General features: G+C 37.7%; 1 protein-coding gene across 2 annotated transcripts in view; it reads left to right on the top strand.

The window, feature by feature from the left end:
- Positions 1-939: 939 nt before the first annotated feature.
- Positions 940-24,180, top strand: part of LOC123868068 (calcium-transporting ATPase type 2C member 1) — a 32,459-nt gene continuing 9,218 nt past the window's right edge. Inside the window, exons 1-5 of one of the 2 annotated variants that reach the window (XM_045910414.1) lie at positions 940-1,367; positions 4,462-4,569; positions 10,805-10,970; positions 21,285-21,441; positions 22,623-22,881. In XM_045910414.1, the coding sequence (XP_045766370.1) occupies positions 1,281-1,367; positions 4,462-4,569; positions 10,805-10,970; positions 21,285-21,441; positions 22,623-22,881 (777 nt within the window). In that variant the 5' untranslated portion in view covers positions 940-1,280. Of the gene's footprint in view, positions 1,368-1,906; positions 2,122-4,461; positions 4,570-10,804; positions 10,971-21,284; positions 21,442-22,622; positions 22,882-24,180 lie in introns of those variants that run through there. The other variant, XM_045910413.1, reaches the window with a different exon arrangement.

Genomic DNA, 24,180 nt, shown 5'->3' with positions numbered 1-24,180 from the left:
TTGTGAGTTGGGTTGGGTGCTAGGTGTAAGCAATGTGCGTTCGTCTTAAAAGTATGGGTGCATTCAAATCAACATAGATATTGCATAAGTGTATGCACAGTATAATGATTGGTTTATAAAGTACTAGTTGATGCCCGTGACTTCGTCCGCGTGGATTGAGGTTTTTGAAAAATCCCGTGGGAATTCTGCTTTTCCGGGATAAACAGTTGCCTATGTCAATTTCCGGGACGCAAGCTACCTACCTCTGTACCAAATTTCATATAAATCGGTTAAATGGATGGGCTTTTAAGAATCCTGTGGTGAACTCTGATTTTCCGACATAAAAAGTAGCCTATGTGCCCAGCCTTCCTCAGGGTGTAAGCTAGCTCTGTACTTTTTATCAAGCAAGCATTCAGCGGTTAAGCTGTAAAAAGGTAACAGAGAGACAATCGCATAGTCCTATATCAGGAGTATAGGGTGCCCGCGGCTTCGTCCGCGTGGATGTAGGTTTTTGAAGATCCCGTGGGAACTGTTTGGATTTTCGGGATAAAAAGTTATATATGTCAATAACATGACGCATGCTATCTCGGTACCAAACGTACAAATCGGTTGAGCGGATGGGTCTTTAGGAATCCTGTGGGAACTCTGATTTTCCGGGATAAAAAGTAGCCTAGGTCCGTCCCCGGGATATAAGCTAACTCTGTACCTTTCGTCAGAATCGGTTAAACTATTGGGCCGTGAAAAGGTAGCAGACAGACGGACACACTTTCGCATTTATAATATTAGTATGGATTAATTAGTAATTAAGTGTTCTATGGTATTCATACCTCTAATGGCGTACGCAATTAAGTAAATTGAATATCAACTTATTGAATTAGAAAATCGCATTCAAAAGCATTTGCGTAAGGTCAAAACGAACAGATAAGGCATATCGAATACATTATGTTTAGATAACACGAACGCTAAACACGTTTTAGTCACGATTTATACATACGAGTGAGTGTTCATAGATAGTAGCTAGTTGGTAACTATTGAGGTAAATGAAATAACAATAAATCAGTATTTTATATTGGATACGACACGTCGGACCATAAAAATTAATTTAATTTGATTTTTATTTATAATTCGTGAACAGACCTATCTGTGTTTAAAATTAAGTGGTGTGAACAACTAGTCACCAAATTACCAGAAAATGAAGTGTTTTATATTAATTATGTGCAATTTTCCGCAAACTTTGCAAAAAAGTGAAGGTTGTTAGTGTCAACGTCAACGTGTATGAGTGAGACACGCGATGTGTTCAAATGTTTCGACGTAGCAGAAACGATAAAGATGGATATAGGGAATACACGAAAATTCAACTGTGGGAGGATGAACCGGCTAACTGGGATGTAAGTGCCAATTATATGAAATTGTATCTATGTAGATCAATGATCACCAAATCAAGTTTTTTTCTTGTAGTATCTAGCTAGCTAAGTATAACAAAAGTACCTGTGTAGCTATTATGAAATGCATTACCACACCAATGTGCTCGATGATGCATTAGTATGTACCTATCTACCTGTAAGTATGCGAATGCGAGTTCCGTTTGAAACTGGTGGAAGCTTTAGTTGGTGATTAGTTATTGAAGAAAAGTTTAGAATTTAATTACATTCACATAAGTAGGTACGTAGGTACTACAACGAACGAGCCTCGAGTTATTTAAAACTCAATTATATTTGTTTTTTTGAACTGTACAACTATTTCAAGCATTGTTAAAAAAGCGCGCCCATTTTTATATTAACGATTCCTGATTAATTTATTTATCATTTTAAAAACTTTTATTGTTAACTTGAACGCATAATTTGTTGTGATGTGACATTTGCGTTTGACATTGATTGAAAAACGTCATCTTCTTGCTTGTCAAATTGTCGACTGTTGAGTCAGCTGTCATTTTGTTAGCACTTTGTTAGTGAATTCGCGATCTTTCGTGGTTTGTGTTGTCTTTTCGGTGAAATAGAAAAAATGTCTTTCGAGTCCTAAGCTCCAAGACATTTTTCGTGAAAGATGAGAAGTAGCCCTACACGCAAATATGAGAATTTCTCCGACCACCAAGCAAGAGAGACCGACAAATACTCCTTAGACAGCCAAGACACGGCCAGTCTGGTATGCATAGTGCAAAACAGTTGTTAAAATTATTGATTTTGTTTGTGTACCATCCAGATGTTATTGATTCATTAAATGCTTTGTGTTAGTTAGTCATTGCTGGTCGTTCGGGAGCCATGGTAATTTAAAATTGTCGTTTAATTCATAGCAGTAGCGAGCGTTTACGTACGCCTCCCAATGCAGTTCAATGTGGAAGGGACTAGGGAGTGATTTTAGCGGTCTACGGTCTAGATTTTTCTCTCAAATCGTAGTTATAGTTTAGAGTGCACCGTATAAGATTATTCGCGTGTAGAAAAACGTCGATGCAATTTTTATTAGGCCGCCAACACGACTTTGCCTCATTGCAATTCTACTTACTTTCACTATGTGCGACTTATCGGCGAAAGTGGTAAAATAAACAATTTCCTTGTTGGTGAAGACACTCGCGCTCTTTATGTGTCTTCCTCCAAATTCCAGAAAATATTTTCAGCCAGCTGTAATATGTTTTTTGCCAGGCTTTTCAGAGCTCTTCAAGACTTCAAGTGACTGCTAACCTAAATTCTCATTCATTAAGCTCTTCACATTATTAAATAGGACACTGGTTGTTTAGGATAAAAGGCTTATTCTTGTTTTTTTATCTTTTAACTAAAAATTTTAGTTTACTCTTGTTTACTAAAATCTAACTGTTTGCTAAAATATTCAAACAATATCAATACACATTTTAATTCTAACACAAGTAATAATAACTGCATTAATATACAATTTAAAAAACTAGTCATATGAATAACAATGTCAGACATTTTATTCGTTAAGGGGACATTTTTGTCTTATTAGATAAGACTAACTTTGTTTGCATAGATTTAGGCTTTTAAAAATCCTGTGGGGACTCTTTACTTTCTGGAATAAAAAGTTGCCTATGTCCATCCCCAGGAAGCAAGCTGTACTAAACTTTTAATCAAATGTAAGCAGATGTGTCGTGTAAAGGTAACAGACCAAGTGGCAGACAGACAGATAGATTGAGAGACCCACTTATAGTATGAATTTAATCAAAATAATTCACAATAGTTACTGCCCTTTTGACTTTCTCACTGAGACATACAATTTCACAGAAAAGCCTATTACTAATGCACACAGAAGCAATGTGGCTTCTGGCCAACAGGTGCACAAGTAATAAGTATTGGTAAATGTGACTGTTGGTATTAAAGTTATATAAATAACTTTAATACATGAAACTGGAACATGAAAATGGAACCCATATAGGTTCAGTTGTCTATCTGTCTGTATGTCTGTCTAGCCAATTTGCTCCAAATCTACTGGACTGATTAAGTTGATATTTGGTTTACATATATGCATGATGGGTAATGTAAATAAATGAATTTTGAATATACTTTTGGGTGGCAAATTATAAAAAAGGTTTTGCAAACTGTTATATGTGATATATCAAATAAAAGGACTTGCTTGTTGTGAGGGTCTCATATAAAGACCTCAATAATATCCTGTGTCTTTTATAATTTTAAAATAATTATCTCAGAAACTACTGAGCCTAAACTTCAAAAAAAAAAAAGGGCTTTACTTATAGATTTCAGGAAAACCTATAAGAAGTCTATAGTCTTAAAATAACATGGCAAATCTCATTCAAGTGAATCTACCACTGGCTCGGAATGCCCAGTGATAGATTCCATTGGTTTAAACCAGAAATTACATTTTTCATAGGTAGTCACAACTTCTTAAGTACTTTATCTTATTAAGTAGGTACTTCTTTTAACTAAGTAGAGTAAGCCATACAAATATGTACATTAGACAATGATAGTTCATTATTTAAATGAGTTTATGTAAATAAGGAACAAACTTATTACAAGAGCTATTAAATGATGTGTTCATATGAATTGTATACCCTACTTTGTACTAAATATTTGTAGGTAAATAAATTAACTTATCTATAAATCTCATGCCGATGGAGCCACAGGCAAAAACTGGTTGTATAATAAATGCGAAAGTGTGTCTGTCTGTCTGTAATCTGTATCTTTTCTTTTCTCGGTTCAACTGCTGAACCAATCTTGATGTTTGGCATAGTGATAACTTATATCCCGGAAATGGGCTTATTCTTTTTATCCTGGAGTTTTAATTCTTTTTAAAAACCTAATCCACGCAAACAAAGTCGTGGGCATCAGCTGGTTTCAAAAATATTTGAGTTATCAAAAAAGATGGTACCTTAGCTATAATCCAAGAAAATCGGTTCAGCCGTTTGAAAGTTATCAGCTCTTTTCTAGTTACTGTAACCTTCACTTGTCGGGGGTGTTATGAATTTTTAATTTACACTTGTATTGATGATGATTAACGGGTTCACTATAATTGTTGCAGCATTCGAACACGGAGGAGGGCGGGCGGCGGGGTGCGGGGGACGTGAGCGCGGGCGCCGGCGACATGTGGATCAGTGCGGTCGAGAGTTCCATCCTCAGTTGGGAGGAGGTTGGTACAATCATACTTCCTTATATCCTGGTTTAATGATTCAAAAGAGACTCTCTGACTTATGGATGATCCCAAGCTATTGCCAATTTGTTGGTAAACCTGGAGCACCGCAGAGACGTAAGCTCGCTTTGCGTGTTCTATCGCTTATATATTGGTCTGAGGAGTTGTTTGATTTGATTCTATCCTCCTTTTTCTACAACCGCACTGCACGTCATCGTAAGAAATTTCATCAGTGCACTGCCTGGGTGTTTGGTGCACTTCGACCACCCGTTGTTTTATTCCATGCACAAGTAAACTGTGGGACCACCTCCCTTAGGCGGTGTTCCCACTAGATTTCAACATGGGATTATTGAATAAATTCCTGAAAGGCCGGCAACGCATTGGGGGTTCCTTTGGTGCTCCAAATGTTCATGGGCCGCGGTAATCACTTAATATTACGTGACCCGCCTGCTCGTTTGTTCGCAATTTATATAAAATCATTCACATAAGCCTCCTTTCGAGCTTCGCTGTAGTCTGGTGAAAAAATATGCTCCTGTAACTCTCTCTGAATGAGCTGTGTCGTTTACTCGATTCTTTCACGAATACTAAGATAACCAGAGTAACCAACACGACATAGCTCCACGCTGAGGTGGCAACAGTTCGAAAAGCAGATAGACATTGGGAGCCCATGATGCTAAAATGGCGATTTCGCACCAGAAAGTGCAACGTTGGAAGACTTTGAAGAACCCTACTAGGTGGACAGACAACATGAAACGAGTCTATCGGTTGATAATGGTGATGATGATATTTTCTGAATAATTTGAATGCTCAAACTGCCTGTTTTGATCCAGTCGCTAATAAGCTTAAAACGGCGCAAATAGGATAAATAGGGCAGTTGCGTGACACTAGTGTTAGACTGATTTGACGTGAAACTTAGTGAATAGTGGGCGTAAGCAAATTATCCGCTTACGGTTATCACCACTTTTTTTTTCCTCTCTCGTCTGGCTTTACAAATATTAGCCAATGTCAAGTTTGTAGTTATTTGTAACAAGTTAGTTAAACTATACAAGTATGGACCCCGTATGTGCCAGCGCTCGCCGGCACCCCCTTAGAGCGCTTTCCAGTCAGTTTTAACAAAAAAAAAACACTCCAAAAAGGCAGAACACGCCCGCCAGCTAACACCAACACAGACGAAGTCCTATCACCACTTTGACATAACGTAAGTCATAACATGACTTGAAATTATCAAATGATAGATCTGGTACTTGTAGGGTTCCGTATGTCTAAATGAAAAACCGTAAAAATACGAAAACCGTGAATTTCTGGTTACATCACAAAAAAAATTAAAATGTGTGTGTGGTGTCTTCTCGACAAACTAACGTTTATCGGGGTACGGGCCTCGAGGCCGAGCCTCCTTGCCCGGGCGTGTCCTCACAGGTTCTTAGCTACCTGGATTATTAATTTCAGTCCTTTCTAAAGGACTGAGGTCGCGCCTAAATTCGGCGTCGGCCTTGAGGCAATTAAAATGTGTTCGCGAAAAAAATAATTTATTAAATCAAATATAGATCCCGCAATCCGTTATTAACTTGCAGTATGCTACATAAAAGTGTTGGGTATTTTTTTGTCGCGAATCCTTCGCGTGCAAGTCCGACTCGCACTTGACCGGTTTTTTAAAATCTAAATCCACGCGGACGAGGCCGCGGGTACCTATCAGCTCTTCACTTAGACAGGCATACAAACACAACACGTGCTTCACTGTTCTGTCCCAGATTTGAGTAATCCTACCCCCAAAAGGGACGTGCTTTTGTTTTGTCTACTGTAGGGCCTCGACCCAGATTTTCCGTGATGTCCCATTTGTGAAGAAAATTTGAATCATCCAAAAATTTTTTTCTGAATTTTCGAAAAACGGAATTTGTTTTTCCTTTAACCAATTTTTATTATTGTTTATTGTTCGGATTCTCTTAATTTTTAGGATTCTCAAAAGGACAAAAGGAACTCCTATAGGATCACTTCTTGAATGTCTGTCAAGACATGTCAAGGGAATCAAAACCTATTGACCGGGTTTCTTTAAATCGTTTCTAGACTTATTTCTTTTAATTTAAAGTTGATATAACTTTCGCATAATTTTAGCTCCTTAAGACTGCCAAATAATACGGTATTTGCCTATGCCAAAATTATATTGTTTCTCAGTAATTATTATGAAATAGAGGGTCTTCCAAAATCCGTTGTTAGTTTTAAGTGTAATAACCATTTTAAATTAATTATCGATTAAACTAAAAAAGCTCGTCAAATCATTGTGATGTCACATGCCAGTATTTTATAGAAGCTCGCATACTAAGCGCGTTTTGATGTTTGATAAAAAAATACTGATTTGAATAGTTGTCAAATACCGGATTAGCTAGAAGGGCTTTAGTGTCAAAGTCAAAGTCAAAATCAATAAATTATTGTCATTTTGACCATCAAAATGAAAACTATTGTTTTCATTTTGAGCTAACTATTTTGATATATTTTGATTTGAACTATTGTTTTGATTTTGTTTTGAGAATTGTTATACATATTTGTATGATATAATAATTCCTCTAAACACTACATCCTAATACACCCTACCTAGGTAAACTAGGTACAAGATACGAAATTACTTCAGGTAAATTTGACCACTGCTATATAGGAGGACAATAGCATAGTTTTGTAATTTGTTCTATTGACATAAAAATTTTAATTAACACGTTCGTATGAAAGTTTGCTTCGCTGAATAGTTTTATAAAACCTATACCCAAACGATTTCGTAAATACAAAATAAATAATAGTACTATGTACGCGTAACTTTAATTGCTATTTGAAATAGCAATAGATTCAATTCATATTTGACCGCACAAACTACAAGTTCAAAGCAATCTAGCGGTCGAAAACCTTTTTCGAAATCGAGGTCGTTGTCTCGTGTCTGTCTTATGTCTATTGATATAGCGTAGTAATAATAATTATATTATTGGAATTATACCTAATAAGTTTTCCAGATTAGTCGTATAATCTAATAAATAAATACTAATTCTATAAGTCCAAAGGCCCAAAAAGAGGGGTGTTAACTTATAAGTTTGACGTGTGGATCTTTGTATGTGTGTATCTGTCTGTGGCATCGTAGCTCCTAAACTAATGAACCGATTTTAATTTTTTTTTTTTTTTTTTTTGTTTGAAAGGTGGCTTGATCGAGTGTGTGCTAAGCTATAATCCAAGAAAATCGGTTCAGCCGTTTGAAAGTTATCAGCTCTTTTCTAGTTATTGTAACCTTCACTTGTCGGGGGTGATATAAATTTTTAATTTACACTTGTTATTTCGTATAACTTGGTATTAAATAATTTATGGCAAAATGATAGAGCAAAATTGAATGTTCGAATGAGTAGGCACTGACAACACAACCGTTAAACTGTGACGATCATCTGCTTGTATAGAACAAAAACTCGTTCAATAACTAGTCATCTGTCCAAATATTTGCAAGTAATAAATTATCACATATTATTATACTATGTTTATTCACATTGTATAGACGTAGAATTACTGTCACACCCATTTATCATCGGGAAAATTTACGTCCCTTTCATTCAGTCAAGTTATACCACGACTTCAAAATAACAGAATGAAGTTCAAAGATTGTTTGACTCCAACTGACAATGCGAAAAATACCAAAATTTACAGGGTCCCGTAGCTGAAGGGTAACAAAGGGGTTGTATTATCCTCTGTTGTCCGTCTCTCCGTCTGTCTGTCTGTCAGGGGACTGTATTTCATGCACCGTAAAAGGCAGAGTTGAAATTTTCACAAAGTGTGAATTTTTATTACCGCTGTAATAACAAATGGTAAAAATTTCTTGCGCTGCCTAAATCCATTGGTACTTTGCTACTCGTTTGATGTCATCTACCCACCTAGTAGGGGGTTATCCAACGCTGCACTTTCCATTGCAAGGTCGTCACTCTAGCATCTTGCGACTGCAACGTCTATCGGGTTTTCGAACTATGTGCCTTGCCCATTGCCACTTCAGCTTCGCATCTCGTCGAGTTATTCCGGTTACTCTGGTTCTCCTTCTGAATTTCCGAAGGAACTCCATTTTACTATACTAGGTGCGTATTTTGTCTTGTAAGAAACGGGGCATTTAGTGCCCTGTTTATTAATACCAATCAGGTATTTGCCGTTGAGCTAGTTTGGTGGCATTATTAATTATAATCAGAATCACATATTATTATTTATCGTCTCAATTAATAAGCTCTTTATTATTTTTAAATTAATTATTCAGCATCACCTTTACATTTTGTTGTAGGCTAAAAGGAATTTTCCAAGTAAACAGGTGTCTAAATCATTGAATATCACTTGCTTTAACGGTGAAGGAGAACATCGTGTGGAAACCTGCATGCCGAGTTTTCTATAATGTTCTCAAAGGTGTATGAAAGCCGCCAATCCGCACTTGGCCTTGGAATTTGGCCTAACCCTTCTTATTCTGAGAAGAAGCCTGTTCTCTGTAGTAGGCCAGTGCGGCGATGGGTTAAATTAAAATGATAAGTTATCTAAAGTAATTTTCAAGTACAACTTCATGGCTAAACCGCTGAATCGACCTCAGTGCTTAAACATGTGCAGAGCGTGCAGAGATGGTTTGCGTTCTGGAGGATTAACATGTTAGGCTATTTTTCGTGTGAAACCTACCAATCACCACTTGACCAGCGTGCTGGACTATAGCTTAAATCCTTCTCATTCTGAGAGGAGACCCGTGGTATTGGGCCGGCGATGAGTTGACACTTGACATAATGGTAATGACTATTTTCGTCAACCATGTTGACATATACATATTACTACTTACTTGTTTATAAATTAGAATATCTCTCTGAGGTTGACTAAAACGTAAAATCCAACAGATTAATTTTAATATAGATACAGCTTAGCTATCACGAGAGGTATAATCTCAGACAGACAGACATTTCAGACAATACAGATCATTTGAGACAATGGCTAAGCTCTGACGCTTAGCGCATCTCATTACTGCAGACAATATTTACACTAACCTCCGTTCTCTCGATATTATACAAGGGTGAAGAATGAACGGGTTTATTATTTCTATTTCTATAACTGAAAACTGTAACAAGTGGATGTAGACAGAGAATGTATAATGCATACATTTTGAGAACTCACTCGCCATATTTCCTCTATTGTGTCAACTGTCATGTCAAAGGTACAGCTTACCAGGGTTTACCTTTAGATTAAGGACTAAAATCGTCACTATAGAGATCTTTTTCTTCTGAAGTTCATAATTCAGAGTGCGGACTGTTCCAAATTTCATAAAAATCGGTTAACCTGTTGGGCCGTGAAAAGCTAGCAGACAGACAGACAGACACACTTTCGGATTTATAATATTAGTATGGATAAGTATAATATAAGTATGGATGTTTACGACATTACGGTATTAAAATGTGAAAATTCGTTACCAACGTGGGATGGTTTCCAGGTCAGCTTTGATTTGCGGTTAAACGAATTCTGGTATTTTTGGTTCGAAAAGTCCGAGGCGCCAAAAAGGTCGACAAATAATATCATGACGTGCTGTTTGATGGAAAACGATTGAGAATTGAGATCCTTTTTCCTCCTTTTGCTTTTGCATATAAAGTACTTAAGTACCTAAACTAAGACTGTGCCAAAATGGTGACCTTACTGCAAGGCTAAACAATTAAGGAAAATTCATTTTCAGTTCTTGTCATTTAAAATTGAAGTCGAGAATATAGAAATAACTACCATACCTAACTGCAATTTGCGTCATCTCAGCACGCGATGGTTGACATACACATTATTAGATGTCTTTGTAATGCACAAATAATACAGGTTTGGATAAGTTAAGTATAATGTTTTGCTTCGGAATTATGCCCTGTGAAAGAAACTGAGTATAGTTCGCTCCATCATCCGGTGTGTGACTTTGAGCTTTCGTATATGAGGGGTTTCGGCTGTGGCTATTATCACTCTTTCAGTGCGTGCCGCGTAAAATCCGATTATGGGTATGGGTGTTAAAAATCGAACTACTGAGAGTAACTGTAGGGTGCCGCTGGATTCAGGCCGCACATAGCCGTGGCGTGTGAAGTTCTTAAAGAGACGTACCTATGTTCGGCAGTGGATGTCTATCGGTTGACGATGAAAATCATGACTGAGAATAAAGTGGGCTCAGGGATATGGTACTGGACAAAATAATCGAACATTTGAGACTAGGATGTTTCCATATTTTTTTTTGTCGTAGGTGGCGGAACGTCTCCAAGTAGACGTGCGTCGGGGACTATCATGGCGCGAAGCAAACGACCGGATGAACTTTGTGGGTCCAAACGAGTTTCAAGTCAAAGAAGAGGAACCGTTGTGGAAGAAGTACATCGAGCAGTTCCAGAACCCGCTCATACTTCTGTTGCTAGGTAAGTTAATGTTACTGCTAAGGATCTTTTGAACAGCGTTGTGGGTAAAAATTGACGCCTTAAACTTTGTGGGGCCAAATGAGTTTCAAGTCAAGGAAGGAGAACCGTTGAGGAAGAAAAACATAGTTGTAGAATCTATTTATTATTTTTAACCCCCGACCCAAAAAGAGGGGTGTTATAAGTTTGACGTGTGTATCTGTGTGTCTGTGTATCTGTGTGTCTGTGTATCTGTGTATCTGTGTGTGGCATCGTAGCGTCTAAACGAATGAACTGATTTTAATTTAGTTTTTTTTGTTTGCAAGGTGGCTTGATCGAGAGTGTTCTTAGCTATAATCTAAAAAAATTGGTTCAGCCGTTTAAGAGTTATCAGCTCTTTTCTAGTTTTCTTGTAGAAAAGAAGGTTAGATAACCGTTAGGTTCATAATAATATTATGTCAATAGACAAATGTCAAGCTGTCAAAATGGACGTTGCCTAAATACATAATTATTTATTTGAAAATGATGTTTTGGAAAACTCAAATACTTTGGATCGTCGGGGGTGTTATAAATTTTTATTTACACTTGTGTAACTTGTAAACTGGAAAGGTTTTTAAAGAATCTATACTAATAAATAAAATTGGAGTGTCTGTCTGTAATTTCGAAATGACTACCACATATTAAGGTCATATGGTTATTTGAACGATACCATGACTGAATCACACGTTTTTAAAATTTTTGTCTGTCTGTCTGTCTGTCTGTCTGTCTGTCTGTCTGTCTGTCTGTCTGTCTGTCTGTCTGTCTGTTTGAAAAGGCTAATCTTCGGAACGGCTGAACCGATTTTAACGGGATTTTCACATACAAGTAGAGGATTGACCAGGGTGTAACATAGGCTACTTTTTTAACCGACTTTCAAGAAGGGAGTTGTGTTTTTCTACCTATGTACACCGAAATCTCCGAGATTTCTGAACCGATTTGCGTCATTTCTTTTTTAATCGATAGAGGAACTTTGCGACATTGTTTCAAAAAAAATTTGGATTCAAACTCCTCAATCCTGATGCTGCAGAGGATCTGACCAAGCCACGCGGGCGAAGCTGCGGGCATCAGCTAGTTGTTTCATAAAAAAGGAGTCCCAACTCCTCAATCCTGATGCTGCAGGGGATCTGACCAATTCACGCGGGCGAAGCTGCGGGCATCAGCTAGTTTATGAATATGATAGGAATTGAACCCCGGACTTCTTACTTATAAAAACCACAGCGCTCACAACGGGAGGTCGTCGGTAGACGGAATTTATGTAAACAAACTGCAAGATTGGTTCAAAAGTCCAAGTTAACCAAAATGACACATAAATTACACGGTCTAGCTAGTTTTTGACTCAAAACGGATTACTGCTGCTTAAAATATCTTAAATCACGAGTTGGTTAAGTAAAATATGTGGTTCAACTAGTATAAGTACCTATAAAAACTAGGAAAACTTAGTACCAAATTAGGTACCTATGTATATTTGCATTTATACGTGCAACTCCTTGCAATCATCCGATATTCGAGAACGAATAAATTACGCAGATTGTTATCAAATTTATAACTCCAACAGACCAACAATTTTCGTGAAAATCGGGGTGGGGACGCCCCTACACCCGCACGGGTCTGTGGGGCGTCTCCCTGTCTCATACCGCGATTGCCATCTCGACTTGTCGTGTACTATACATATAATTCGCAACAGATTGGGCATAACAGTCAGGGTTTGAGGCAGGGGGACGCCCCCAATGCCATGTCGACCTGTCGCGTACTACACTTTTGTCCCAATAAAATCAAAGACTTTTTAAAATACTGCGGGATTTTTGCAGTCACTTAAATCCGCAGTATGAAGTCTGGGGCATACTCTACTTCAATATTTAAATTTTTGTCCACCTTTTAGGCGCCGCGCCGCTTTCATGTTAATGTAGTATGACCGGTACTACTTACTCCATATTATCTTGAGTACCTACGTTTTTATTGGAGACCTGATTTTGAACGAATTAATTGATATCGATCGATAAAGAAAGTCGTATTACAAATCGTTTGTGTAGATATTATCTATTACAGGTTTGTGGTTGATAACGATCTTAAATGGTAGGTAATGATTACTTACCAGTTAAGGATCTCCCTCCATCCATCCATCTGGGGCCGCGTCATCACTTGTCATAAGATGAGATTGCGGGAAAACTGTATCAATCATTATTACAATCGCAATCGTTGTGATTGGCTGAATTTATGGTATTCTTGTTGCAACAATACATTGTAGCCAATAGTAAGCGAGCATCAACCAATCAGAGGTGATTGCGATCGTGACATTGTAGCTGTCACTCTACCGCAATCGAGCCGCAGCTCAAAAATTCACATTATCTGAATAAGTAAGTTTTATAATGCAACTAGAGGATGCCCGCGACTTCGTTCGCGTGGATTTAGGTTTTTAAAGATCCCGTGGGAATTGTTTGATTTTCCGGGTTCGGAAACTATAAAGTCGAAGCGACACTTTTCTGTCACATTTTTTGTGTGACAACTTATCTTTTTAACCCCCGACCCAAAAAGAGGGGTGTTATAAGTTTGATGTGTGTATCTGTGTATCTGTCTGTGGCATCGTAGCTCCTAAACTAATGAACCGATTTTAATTTAGTTTTTTTTGTTTGAAAGGTGGCTTGATCGAGAGTGTTCTTAGCTATAGTAGAAGAAAATCGGTTCAGCCGTTTGAAAGTTATCAGCTCTTTTCTAGTTACTGTAACCTTCACTTGTCGGGGGTGATATAAATTTTTAATTTACACTTGTCACAAAGTGGCGTAGGTACTTTATCTAAGTACCATTACCTACTTTACCTACTCAAGTATCCATTTCCTGGGCACGTAATGGGTATGCATTAGTGATGATTGCAGCTCTCGCGTTTGCTCCCCGGGCGCGACAAACGGGCTTAATTAAGTTGCGTTAATGGAATTAAACTTTAATGGATTTTCCGTTTGTGAATGCTGTTTACACGAGCTTTGTTTGACTTGGCGAGATGGATAACTTCCGGGCACATATACATTGTATACAAGTGTAAATTAAAAATTTATAACACCCCCGACAAAGTATTTGAGTTTTCCAAAACATCATTTTCAAATAAATAATTATGTATCTAGGCAACGTCCATCTTGACAGCTTGACATTTGTCAATTGACATAATATTATGAACCTAACGGTTATCTAACCTTCTTTTCTACAAGAAAACTAGAAAAGAGCTGATAACTCTTAAACGGGTAAACCAATTTTTTTGGATTATAGCTAAGAGCACTCTCGATCAAGCCACCTTTCAAACAAAAAAAAGTAAATTAAAATCGGTTCATTCGTTTAGGCGCTACGATGCCACAGACAGATACACAGATACACAGATACACAAATACACAGATACACAGACACACAGATACACAGATGCACACGTCAAACTTATAACTCCCCTCTTTTTGGGTCGGGGGTTAAAAACAGCTGCCTATCTCAGCATCTTTATTCTTTAGGTCTTCGCACGTTACACTGACTGATGCCAACACCACTCAAACTCGACTCACAGTAAAGCATGGAAATATATCGTATTCCTTAGGCCCGGTTTCCACCTAAGCGGAGCGGAGAGAAATGTTCAGTAGACGAATCACATTACTGATAAGTATATGACGCGAAAAAATTATCACGTCATTTAACAATAATCTGCTTGGTCTGCTAAACACATCTGCGTCCATCTCCACTCTGGTGGACTCCACTCCGACTCGACTCACAGTAAAGCATGAAAATGTGAGCTTTATATGGCGTTTCTGACGGTGAAATTTTCAATGTTTAATTATTCAGCATGGTCTAATTTAATTACACACTTCAATATTGACAAGTGTAAATGAAAAAAAAGGTTACAGTAACTAGAAAAGAGCTGATAACTTTCAAACGGCTGAACCGATTTTTTCTTCGATTAAAGCTAAGAACACTCTCGATCAAGCCACCTTCAAAACAAAAAATAAGTAAATTAAATCGGTTCATTACTTTAGGAGCTACGATGCCACAGACAGATACCTACACAGATAAACACGTCAAACTTATAACACCTCTTATACGAGGGCGGCACTGAAAATTTCGGGAATCAAGGAAGTGACACAACATTACTATTTAAAAATGTATTTATTGCTTTTCGAAGTATTCTCCGCGAAATTTGACACATTTTTCCATACGATGGAACCAATATTGAAGCAACCATTCCATTCGGAAGTTGGGGTCTCCAAAATGGCCGTTTTGTAGGCGTCCACAGCTTCTTCAGGTGATGAAAATCTCTGACCACGCAATGTATTCTTTATTTTAGGGAAAGTACAGAAATCATTAGGGCTTAGGTCGGGGCTGTACGGCGGATGGTCTAATAATTCTATGTTTTCTTGCTCTAAAAACTCTTTTGTTCTGTGCGCGGTGTGAGAACTCGCATTGTCGTGATGGAGGATGATGTGGCGGTTGCAGTTCTCTTTACGGAGTTCAGAAACGACCTGTGGCAAACAAATGCTAGCATACCATTCTGCATTAACCGTTCTTTGTCCCTCAAGAGGAATAGTCGCAACATGGCCGGTTTTGGAGACAAACGTGGCCACCATTTTTTTGCAACACTTCGTGAACGAACAATTTTTGTTGGCTTTAACTCATTTTCGAACACCCAAACTCGTGACTGGTTTTTTGTTTCGAGTTTGTACGCGTATATCCAGGATTCGTCACCTGATACGATGTTGTATACAGCATTTGAGGATCCTGCGTGGAATCTTTCGAGAGTTCTGACGCACCAAGTAACGCGAGCCGCTTTTTGCTCTTCACAGAGCATATGCGGTATCCATCGGGAAAACAACTTTTTTACACCTAATTGTTCATGCAAGATTATTTGTATTTGACTCATGCCAATGTCTAAAGTTGCCTGAATTTCGCGGTATGTCACATGTCGATCTTCCTCAATCAGCTTACGCACAGCATCAACGTTTTCTTGGGTGACTGCAGTTTTTGGACGACCTTGACGGGGATCATCACTGAGCTTGACACGTCCACGTTGAAATTCAGCAAACCAGCGATAAACTGTGGTTTTAGATGGGGCTTCATCACCAAATGCAGAAATCATCCGGTCGACACACTCTTTTTGTGTTAAACCACTTCGAAAGTCATAATAAATCATCGCTCTAGAATTTTCTCGAGTCAATTCCATTTTCTCAACGACTAAACAAGTTTGACAAGACCTTGTGACAAGACCGAGAATCTTTTTCTAAATAAATAAATGGTATTCGATTTTTAAAACCTAGGAGTTTTCAATTAAAAAGATTTTAATATAACAGGGACAGTGGAAATATTCCATTCCCGATACTTTCAGTGCAGCCTATGTAAAGAGAAAAGAAACTGTCAGATCGAAATGGTGACTTTGGTATGAAATCAGCCTGTAGCTAGTTAGAAGGCGATTTGGTAAATATAAACATCCGGCATTTACAAATTAATAAACATATTATAAGCTGTAAGTAATTACCTACCTTATACCTAGGTAGCAGTCAGTTCCCTGCTATTTATATGTAAATAAAAATATGTTAATACAAGTGTAAATTAAAAATTTATAAACCCCCGACAAGTGAAGTTTACAGTAACTAGAAAAAAGCTGATAACATTCCACCGGCTGAACCGATTTTCTTGAATTATAGCTAAGATCACTCTCGATCAAGCCACCTTTCAAACAAAATAAAACTAAATTAAAATCGGTTCATTAGTTTAGGAGCTACGATGCCACAGACAGATACACAGATACACACGTCAAACTTATAACACACCTCTTTTTAGGTCGGGGATTAAAAATAATTTACTTACCTACCTTTAGAAACCTAGGAGGGCTATTTAAAATATGGAAAAAGTAATTGTTCTCGTTAAAAAATCGGAAACTCGGGATGATAGTTGATACGGTCTATGGGCGTTAATAGAAGTTCAAACCGTTCAAGACTAGATAATAAATTATGTATTATCATTCTAGAGTTAGCGCAGAAAACAAGTCAATAAAAGTAGCTCAAGCGTGTCTGGTTGTAAGAAACGGTTGCGCAAAACTCGTTTTACTTTTAAATGCACGACATGAGAACGCGCACCGTAAAAATTTGCGTTCTGTTAGGGTGCGTTCATACATGCTCTTTTTGCTAATCATGATCAGTGTTAACAGGGCTCTCTCCGTCACTTACTCCATACAATCGTAGTCCCAATTTCATTTGAATACTAAGCAACCAAAGTCCATGAAATTTTTCAGACATATTCTAGAAACTAATATCTGTGCCCGTGGTGTTTTAGATTTTTCTAAAAATATGTAGTTTTAAAATTACAGGGGCTCAAAGATTAGTATGTGAATTTTTAAGACCGCGTAACTTTGAAACCGAATATTTCAACGGAAATCTGGAAAACCACAGGCATAGATATTAGTTCCCGGAACGTTTCTATAAAATTCCATTGAGTATGATTGGTCAGTATTCCAATGAGAGACGAACTACGTTTGTATGGAGTGAGTGACGGAGAGACCCCTCTTAAGATATCGTCGCTAAGATCCAAGATCTTAGATCCAAAGAACTCACTTTGACTTTGCTACTACCGAATCTGATCCTTGATATGGAGTGTGGTCGACAAAAAAATCAGGTGTGAACCTACCCTAAGTTGTTGTAATGACGATGCATACTATGTATTTAACATCCTTTAGACATATCGTTAAAAAAGTTCAACAAACTTTATATAACCTGGCTACTTAAGTCTATTTCGAACTCAAGGTTTTGTGATCTACATATTTGGATAAAATGACTTAGTACCAATATACAACAAAATATGCTTTATAGTTTTGCGTACCCCACTAAGAAGGGATTTTACACAAATTCCACGAGTGACTTGGTTAAAATCTACCATAAGTATTTTTCATTATCCAATTCACAGAATTAAAAGTATCTAAATAAGATTATTTTTAAGTAAATCGGAGCATTTTCTGGCGGGTCACCTATTACAATAAAATATATTAAACGTTTTATTTTCCTTATATTATTTTACTGAAGAATTAGTTATTTAAGTTTTTTTGCGTTGGAAAAATTATAATAATCTTGAAGATAAAAAAATGGCAATAACTTCGGTGATGATTCGCGTGTTTTTCAAGGCAACTGAAATTTACAATTTTAAACTTGCAGGCAAAAAATCAAGTGATTTGTTAAAGAAAACAATAAGTTATAATTTTTACTAAATGAAGTCTAATTAGGTATAAAAGACTAGCTGAAGCCTGCGAGTTCGTTCGCGTTTAGGTTATAATAAATCCTGTGGGAACTCTCATTTTCCGGCATAAAAGTCTTATGTTCGTTTCAAGTGTTTAAATGATGGATTTCCAGCTATCTTTTTGACAGACAGACACACTTTCGCATTTACATTCATTTTTAGGGTTCCGTACCTCAAAGAGAAAAAGGAACTCTTGTAGGATCACTTTATTGACAGTCTGCCTGACCGTCCGTCCGTCGTGTCTGTCTAGAAAGCCAATAGGGTACTTCCCATTGACCTAGAATCATGGGCAGGTAGGTAGGCCTTATAGCACAAGTAAAGAAAAAATTCCGAAAACCGTTAAAAAGGTTTTCCGAAAAAAATAATTCCGAAAAAAAATTACATAATATGTCGTGTAGATTGTGCAGTATTTTTTGTACGATGGTATGGAACCCTTCGTGAGCGAGTCCGACTCGCACTTGACGGGTTTTTCTTATTTTTGTGGATGCAAGCTTTGAGTCAAAGTCAAAGTCAAAATCATTCATTCAAAGTAGGAACTATTGTACTCATTTTGATGGTCGAAATTGTTGTACGATATAACGGTGATAATTAATAACTTAAACGGGCGGGTTCCAAACGCGCCCAAGTCTGAGAAGAGCCCACAACAAACTCAGCCGGGTATTCTTTTTTTATTATCACCACTTTACAAAATCACATAGACTTGTTTCTATAATGCTTTGAACTTTTCATTTCTCATAGTTTATTTGTAAAATGACTGACGTACAGACAAACTGGACGAAACTCTAACTCCTTGTTTTACTAAGGACCCCGTAAAGTTTAAAAAAAATGTAAAAATTATAAGAATACAATATAATTTGGTTTAAATAATACTACAATTTCGAGCTGTTGGCGCGAGTCTTACACAACATCTTCACTTGCCACGAAGCGTGAAGGTCAAGCGCAAATCTGTTATCATTAGAATAAATAATTCAAGTTCAAGAATAATTTAATTATAACTATCCACTAGATAAAATTTGTACCATATTTTCCAAACGCGGGATTTTGCCTAAATTCTATCTTGACTCATCGTCTACATTACAGCTGTTATCTATCTCTCTTTGGGTTTTCGTGAAATCCTCTGTTTGCGGAGGAATTATTAAAATTGGGTTTTATATTATTTCCTGAGATTCTGTGACTTTATCTGTATTTATAACTCTGTGTTATCCTACTTAATATTATAAATTTGAAAGTGTGGATGTTCGGATGTTTGTTACTTAATCACGCAACGTTTTTGAGTGATTTGGATGAAATTTGGCATGGAGATAGATTATAACCTGGATTAAGACATAGGCTAATTTGTATTCCGAAAAATCAATGAGTACCCACGGGATTTCAAAAAAGCCTATATCCACGCGGACGAAGTCGCGGGCATCAGCTAGTAAGTTATAACTCTGAAATAGGTACTAACTAGTTCAGGATAGCTTAGTCTGAAGACAAAATTGAGTTTCGAAATCGGATTCAAAATTTTGACAGCCTCTCTGGCGCTGCTAAGCGCTGTGGTCTTATTAGTAGGCGGCCCCGGGTTCGATTCCCGGCAGGGGCTTAGAAATTTCTAAATTTCTGGCCTGGTCTGGTTGGAGGCTTCGGCCGTGGCTGTTTCCACCCTACCGGCAAAGCCGTGTCGCCAAGCGATTTAGCATTCCGGTACAATGCCGTGTAGAAACCAAAGAAGTTTCGGTTTAATAAAAACTGCCCTACCCCTTCCAGGTTAGCCCGTTTCCATCTTAGACTGCATCATCACTTACCACCAGGTGAGATTGCAGTCAAGGGCTAACTTGTATCTGAACGAGTGGAAATTAAAAAATTTATAACGCCCCCGACAAGTGAAGGTTACAGTAACTAGAAAAGAGCTAATAACTTTCAAACGGCTGAACCGATTTTTTCGGATTATAGCTAAGAACACTCTCGATCAAGCCACCTTTCAAACAAAAAAAAACTAAATTAAAATCGGTTCATTAGTTTAGGAGCTACGAAGTCACAGACAGATACACAGATACACACGACAAACTTATAACACCCCTCTTTTTGGGTCGGGGGTTAATAAAAAAAATAGGCAATCATAAGCACCTCCTCCTAGGGAGGTAGGCAGATTAAGCCGAAAGTTTACATTTTGACTAATACTCGGCGTTCCTGAGGATTGCCTAAGGTCAAATGTAGGCAACATTTGACGCCTGCCAGTTACGTCGAAGCCTCGAAGTTTTGATACAAGTTCCCTAACTGTCGTGAACTGTGGCTTCGTTCAGTTCAGTCAATGAAAGCAATGTTTGGATTGCATTTTGAGTGATAACTTTGTTCTGCATAGGTCTGAGGCTGTCCTAAACGTCGCGTGTATTCAGATACTCTATAAAACTATTATACCATTGTTATCAATCAAAAGTCACCTTGACCAGTCGCATAAATTAATGCGCGTCTAGTATTTGCAATACTAACTCAACTGTGAGTTGGTCATTGATGAAATTATATTAAGTGTTGATGATGCGCTTGGATTCATTAATCACATCCGCGTGGATTTAGGTTTTTTTAAATCCCATAGGACCTCTTCGATTTTCCAGAAAAAAAACCGGCCAAGTGCGAGTCGGACTCGCACACGCAGGGTTCCGTAACATCGTACAAGATATACATAACACCTTTATGTAGAACTCTGCAAGTTAATAACGGTCTGTGCCATCTATATGTGATTTAGTGAATTAAATTTTTCGTGAACTTATTAAAATTATTTTTATGTGTGATATAACCACAAATTCACAGACTCCTACCTGCCAAATATCATGATTCTAGGTCAACGGGAAGTATCCTATAGGTTTTCTTGAAAGACACAGACGGACAGACAGACAACAAAGTGATTCTATAAGGGTCCGTTTTTCCGTTTGAGGTAAGGAACCCTAAAAATAACCTATGCTATGCTATGCTAGGCCCCGGGATGCAAGCTATCTCTATCCCAAATACCAAACTTCTTGAGTAAAACCTAAACCCATCAATATTATTAATCTAAAAATATGTACTCGTTTTCCGCAGGTTCGGCGGTCGTCAGCGTCTGTATGCGGCAATTCGACGATGCCTTGTCGATCACGATTGCGATTATGATCGTGGTGACTGTCGCCTTCGTTCAGGAGTATCGATCGGAGAAGTCGCTTGAAGAGCTGAACAAACTGGTACCACCGACATGCAACTGGTAATTATTTTTATTATGCTAAATTGCTTCCAATGGCCAACGTAACAAGTTTAAATTAAAAATTTATAACACCCCCGACAAAGTATTTGAGTTTTCCAAAACATCATTTTCAAATAAATAATTATGTATCTAGGCAACGTCCATCTTGACAGCTTGACATTAATTGTCAATTGACATAATATTATGAACCTAACGGTTATCTAACCTTCTTTTCTACAAGAAAACTAGAAAAGAGCTGATAACTCTTAAACGGCTGAACCAATTTTTTTGGATTATAGCTAAGAACACTCTCGATCAAGCCACCTTTCAAACAAAAAAAAGTAAATTAAAATCGGTTCATTCGTTTAGGCGCTACGATGCCACAGACAGATACACAGATACACAGATACACAGATACACAGATACACAGACACACAGATACACAGATACACACGTCAAACTTATAACTCCCCTCTTTTTGGGTCGGGGGTTAAAAAGAGCAAGAGTTAAGATGTACAGTGCAAGACGTGCCGATATGCCATCGTTGGCGTAAAGTATTAATTCGACAAGCTAATAATAAATTATATTTTATTTAGTTCTACAAATTGTTGAAATAACCAAGATAATATGATCGAGTTATCGATATGACTTCATTTTGCTAGCAAAATTGCATATCGAATTTATTTAACCTGCAACGTGTAACCTTCAAATGGTGGTTACATTATTGGCAAGCCAAGGCTTTTTCTAGGGTTCCGTACCAAAATGTTATTAAAGCGGTCAAGTGCGAGTCGGCACTTCCGTAGCATCGTACTTACCAGATATTATACTCGTAACATCGTAACACTGAACTCTTTAATTGTTTTTAATTAGCATGGCGTCCATTTTGGAATTTTTCAGTGTATTATTTTAGGGTTCCGTATCCGAAGAGTGCCAACAGCCAACGGCATTCTTTACTAAGGCTCCGCTGTAGTTCGTCTGTCCGTCCATTTGTCGATATGTCTGTCAGCGGGTTGTATCTCCTGAACCGTAATAGGTAGAGAGTTGAAATTTTCACCGAATATCTATTGCCGCCTTTTATAGCGATGTTTTTTTTAACGATTTTTGTTCTATTACAAGTAAGCCCTTAACTGCGAGCTTACCTAATGGTAAGTGATGCTGCAGTCTAATAGGTATTAACGAAAATACTTTATTTTCTATTCTAGTTTACGAGAAGGCAGCGTCGAGCACTTCCTAGCAAGAAATCTAGTTCCGGGCGACATAATCCATCTTAACGTCGGCGATCGGGTCCCCGCAGACTTGCGACTCTACGACGCGACCGACCTCGCGATAGACGAGTCGTCGTTCACCGGCGAAACGGAACCCGCCTCGAAGAGCGTTTTACCGAACAAAGCTGCAGCTGGAAGGGTTAATAAGGATAACATCGCTTTTCTCGGCACGCTTGTGCGATGTGGAAACGCGAAGGTTAGTATTTTCATCGCCGACTAGGTATGTTTAGTTCGCGACAGGTTGACATGGCAATCGGGGTGGGGACGCATCGCCCGCAGGCGCTGGCGGGGTGTCTCCCCTCCACGACTCGTCCCATACCCCGATTGCCATGTATTATAATATGTATGCCATGTATTATAATCGTAAAAACACTATTTTGACAGATCCGTCAAAATACAGATCTGTAAAAACACGAATGAGAGCACACGCGTACGTACATTTTATATGACGGACATTTCGGATCGCATTTTCACGAATCACGAAAACGAATTGAATACGAACGAGTACAAACCACAGTCGGGGGTTTTTTGAAAACTTTAAATTACTAGTTGCTTGGTTTTACTAGCGGAACTCTTTAGGTATTAAACTAAGCCTCTTAGTTGTGCCTGTTATTCTAATCCCTTATTTGATACACTTCTAGTTACGACACGAACCAATTGCCTTTTGACCTTTGCAGTTACAAGTTAAACGAGCAGCTCAGATTATAGAATAATTTCCACTCGGGTTAACGTTGATCCCATTCAGTAATGGATTCGTAATAGGATTCTGGAAGTACTTAAACCCCCGAAGATGAGTGGTAGAGCACTTATAGCTTGTCAGTCATCTGAATATACAGTTCGATTTTTTAACTGGAAAAGTATGGGGAAATCCAAAACCATAGGAGATAGGGAAACTGTCTCAGGAAACTTTAGGTCCTTTTTGTGAAAACAATTTTGGCATAGTTAATTGTTTGGTCAAGCGTGAGTTGCCAATAAAAATCAATGAAATTGACAATTTTTTTTTTAATTCGGATCGACTCAGTTTAATGTAAGAATGATTTCATTGTATCTAAGGAAAAAAATTGGGCAGCAGAAGTCAATATTTTTATTGACAATGTACCTGCGCTGAAATCTTGTCGAATAGCGCGAAAATAACATAGTACGGGTCCGTCGGCTACTGGTTGCATGCCTACACGCCATGTTTTCAACATTTTTTTTTAGTAGGCTCTGCTAAAAGACAAATCTAGGTACAATAGGCGAAGTGGAGCTATTGTACTATGTAATTTTTGTTAGACAATTAAAATAAAATATTTTTCCTTTATGCTAGCATTTTGCTTTTTGTTCACGTTATTTTTTGTTGCTTTGTAAAAAATGTTTCAAACGTACTACGAAAAGTATTTGTGCCTGTTTTATGGAACATTAAGGTACACAATTGAAATAAAAGGAAGTAATTTTTCAGATTTATTCTAATTTAGAGGAAGTTAATCTAAATTGAGTATCATTATTACATTTTTTA

Source organism: Maniola jurtina, chromosome 9 (assembly GCF_905333055.1).
Source record: "Maniola jurtina chromosome 9, ilManJurt1.1, whole genome shotgun sequence".
NCBI lineage: Eukaryota > Metazoa > Arthropoda > Insecta > Lepidoptera > Nymphalidae > Maniola > Maniola jurtina.
This window is presented reverse-complemented; position numbering and strand designations above follow the sequence as displayed.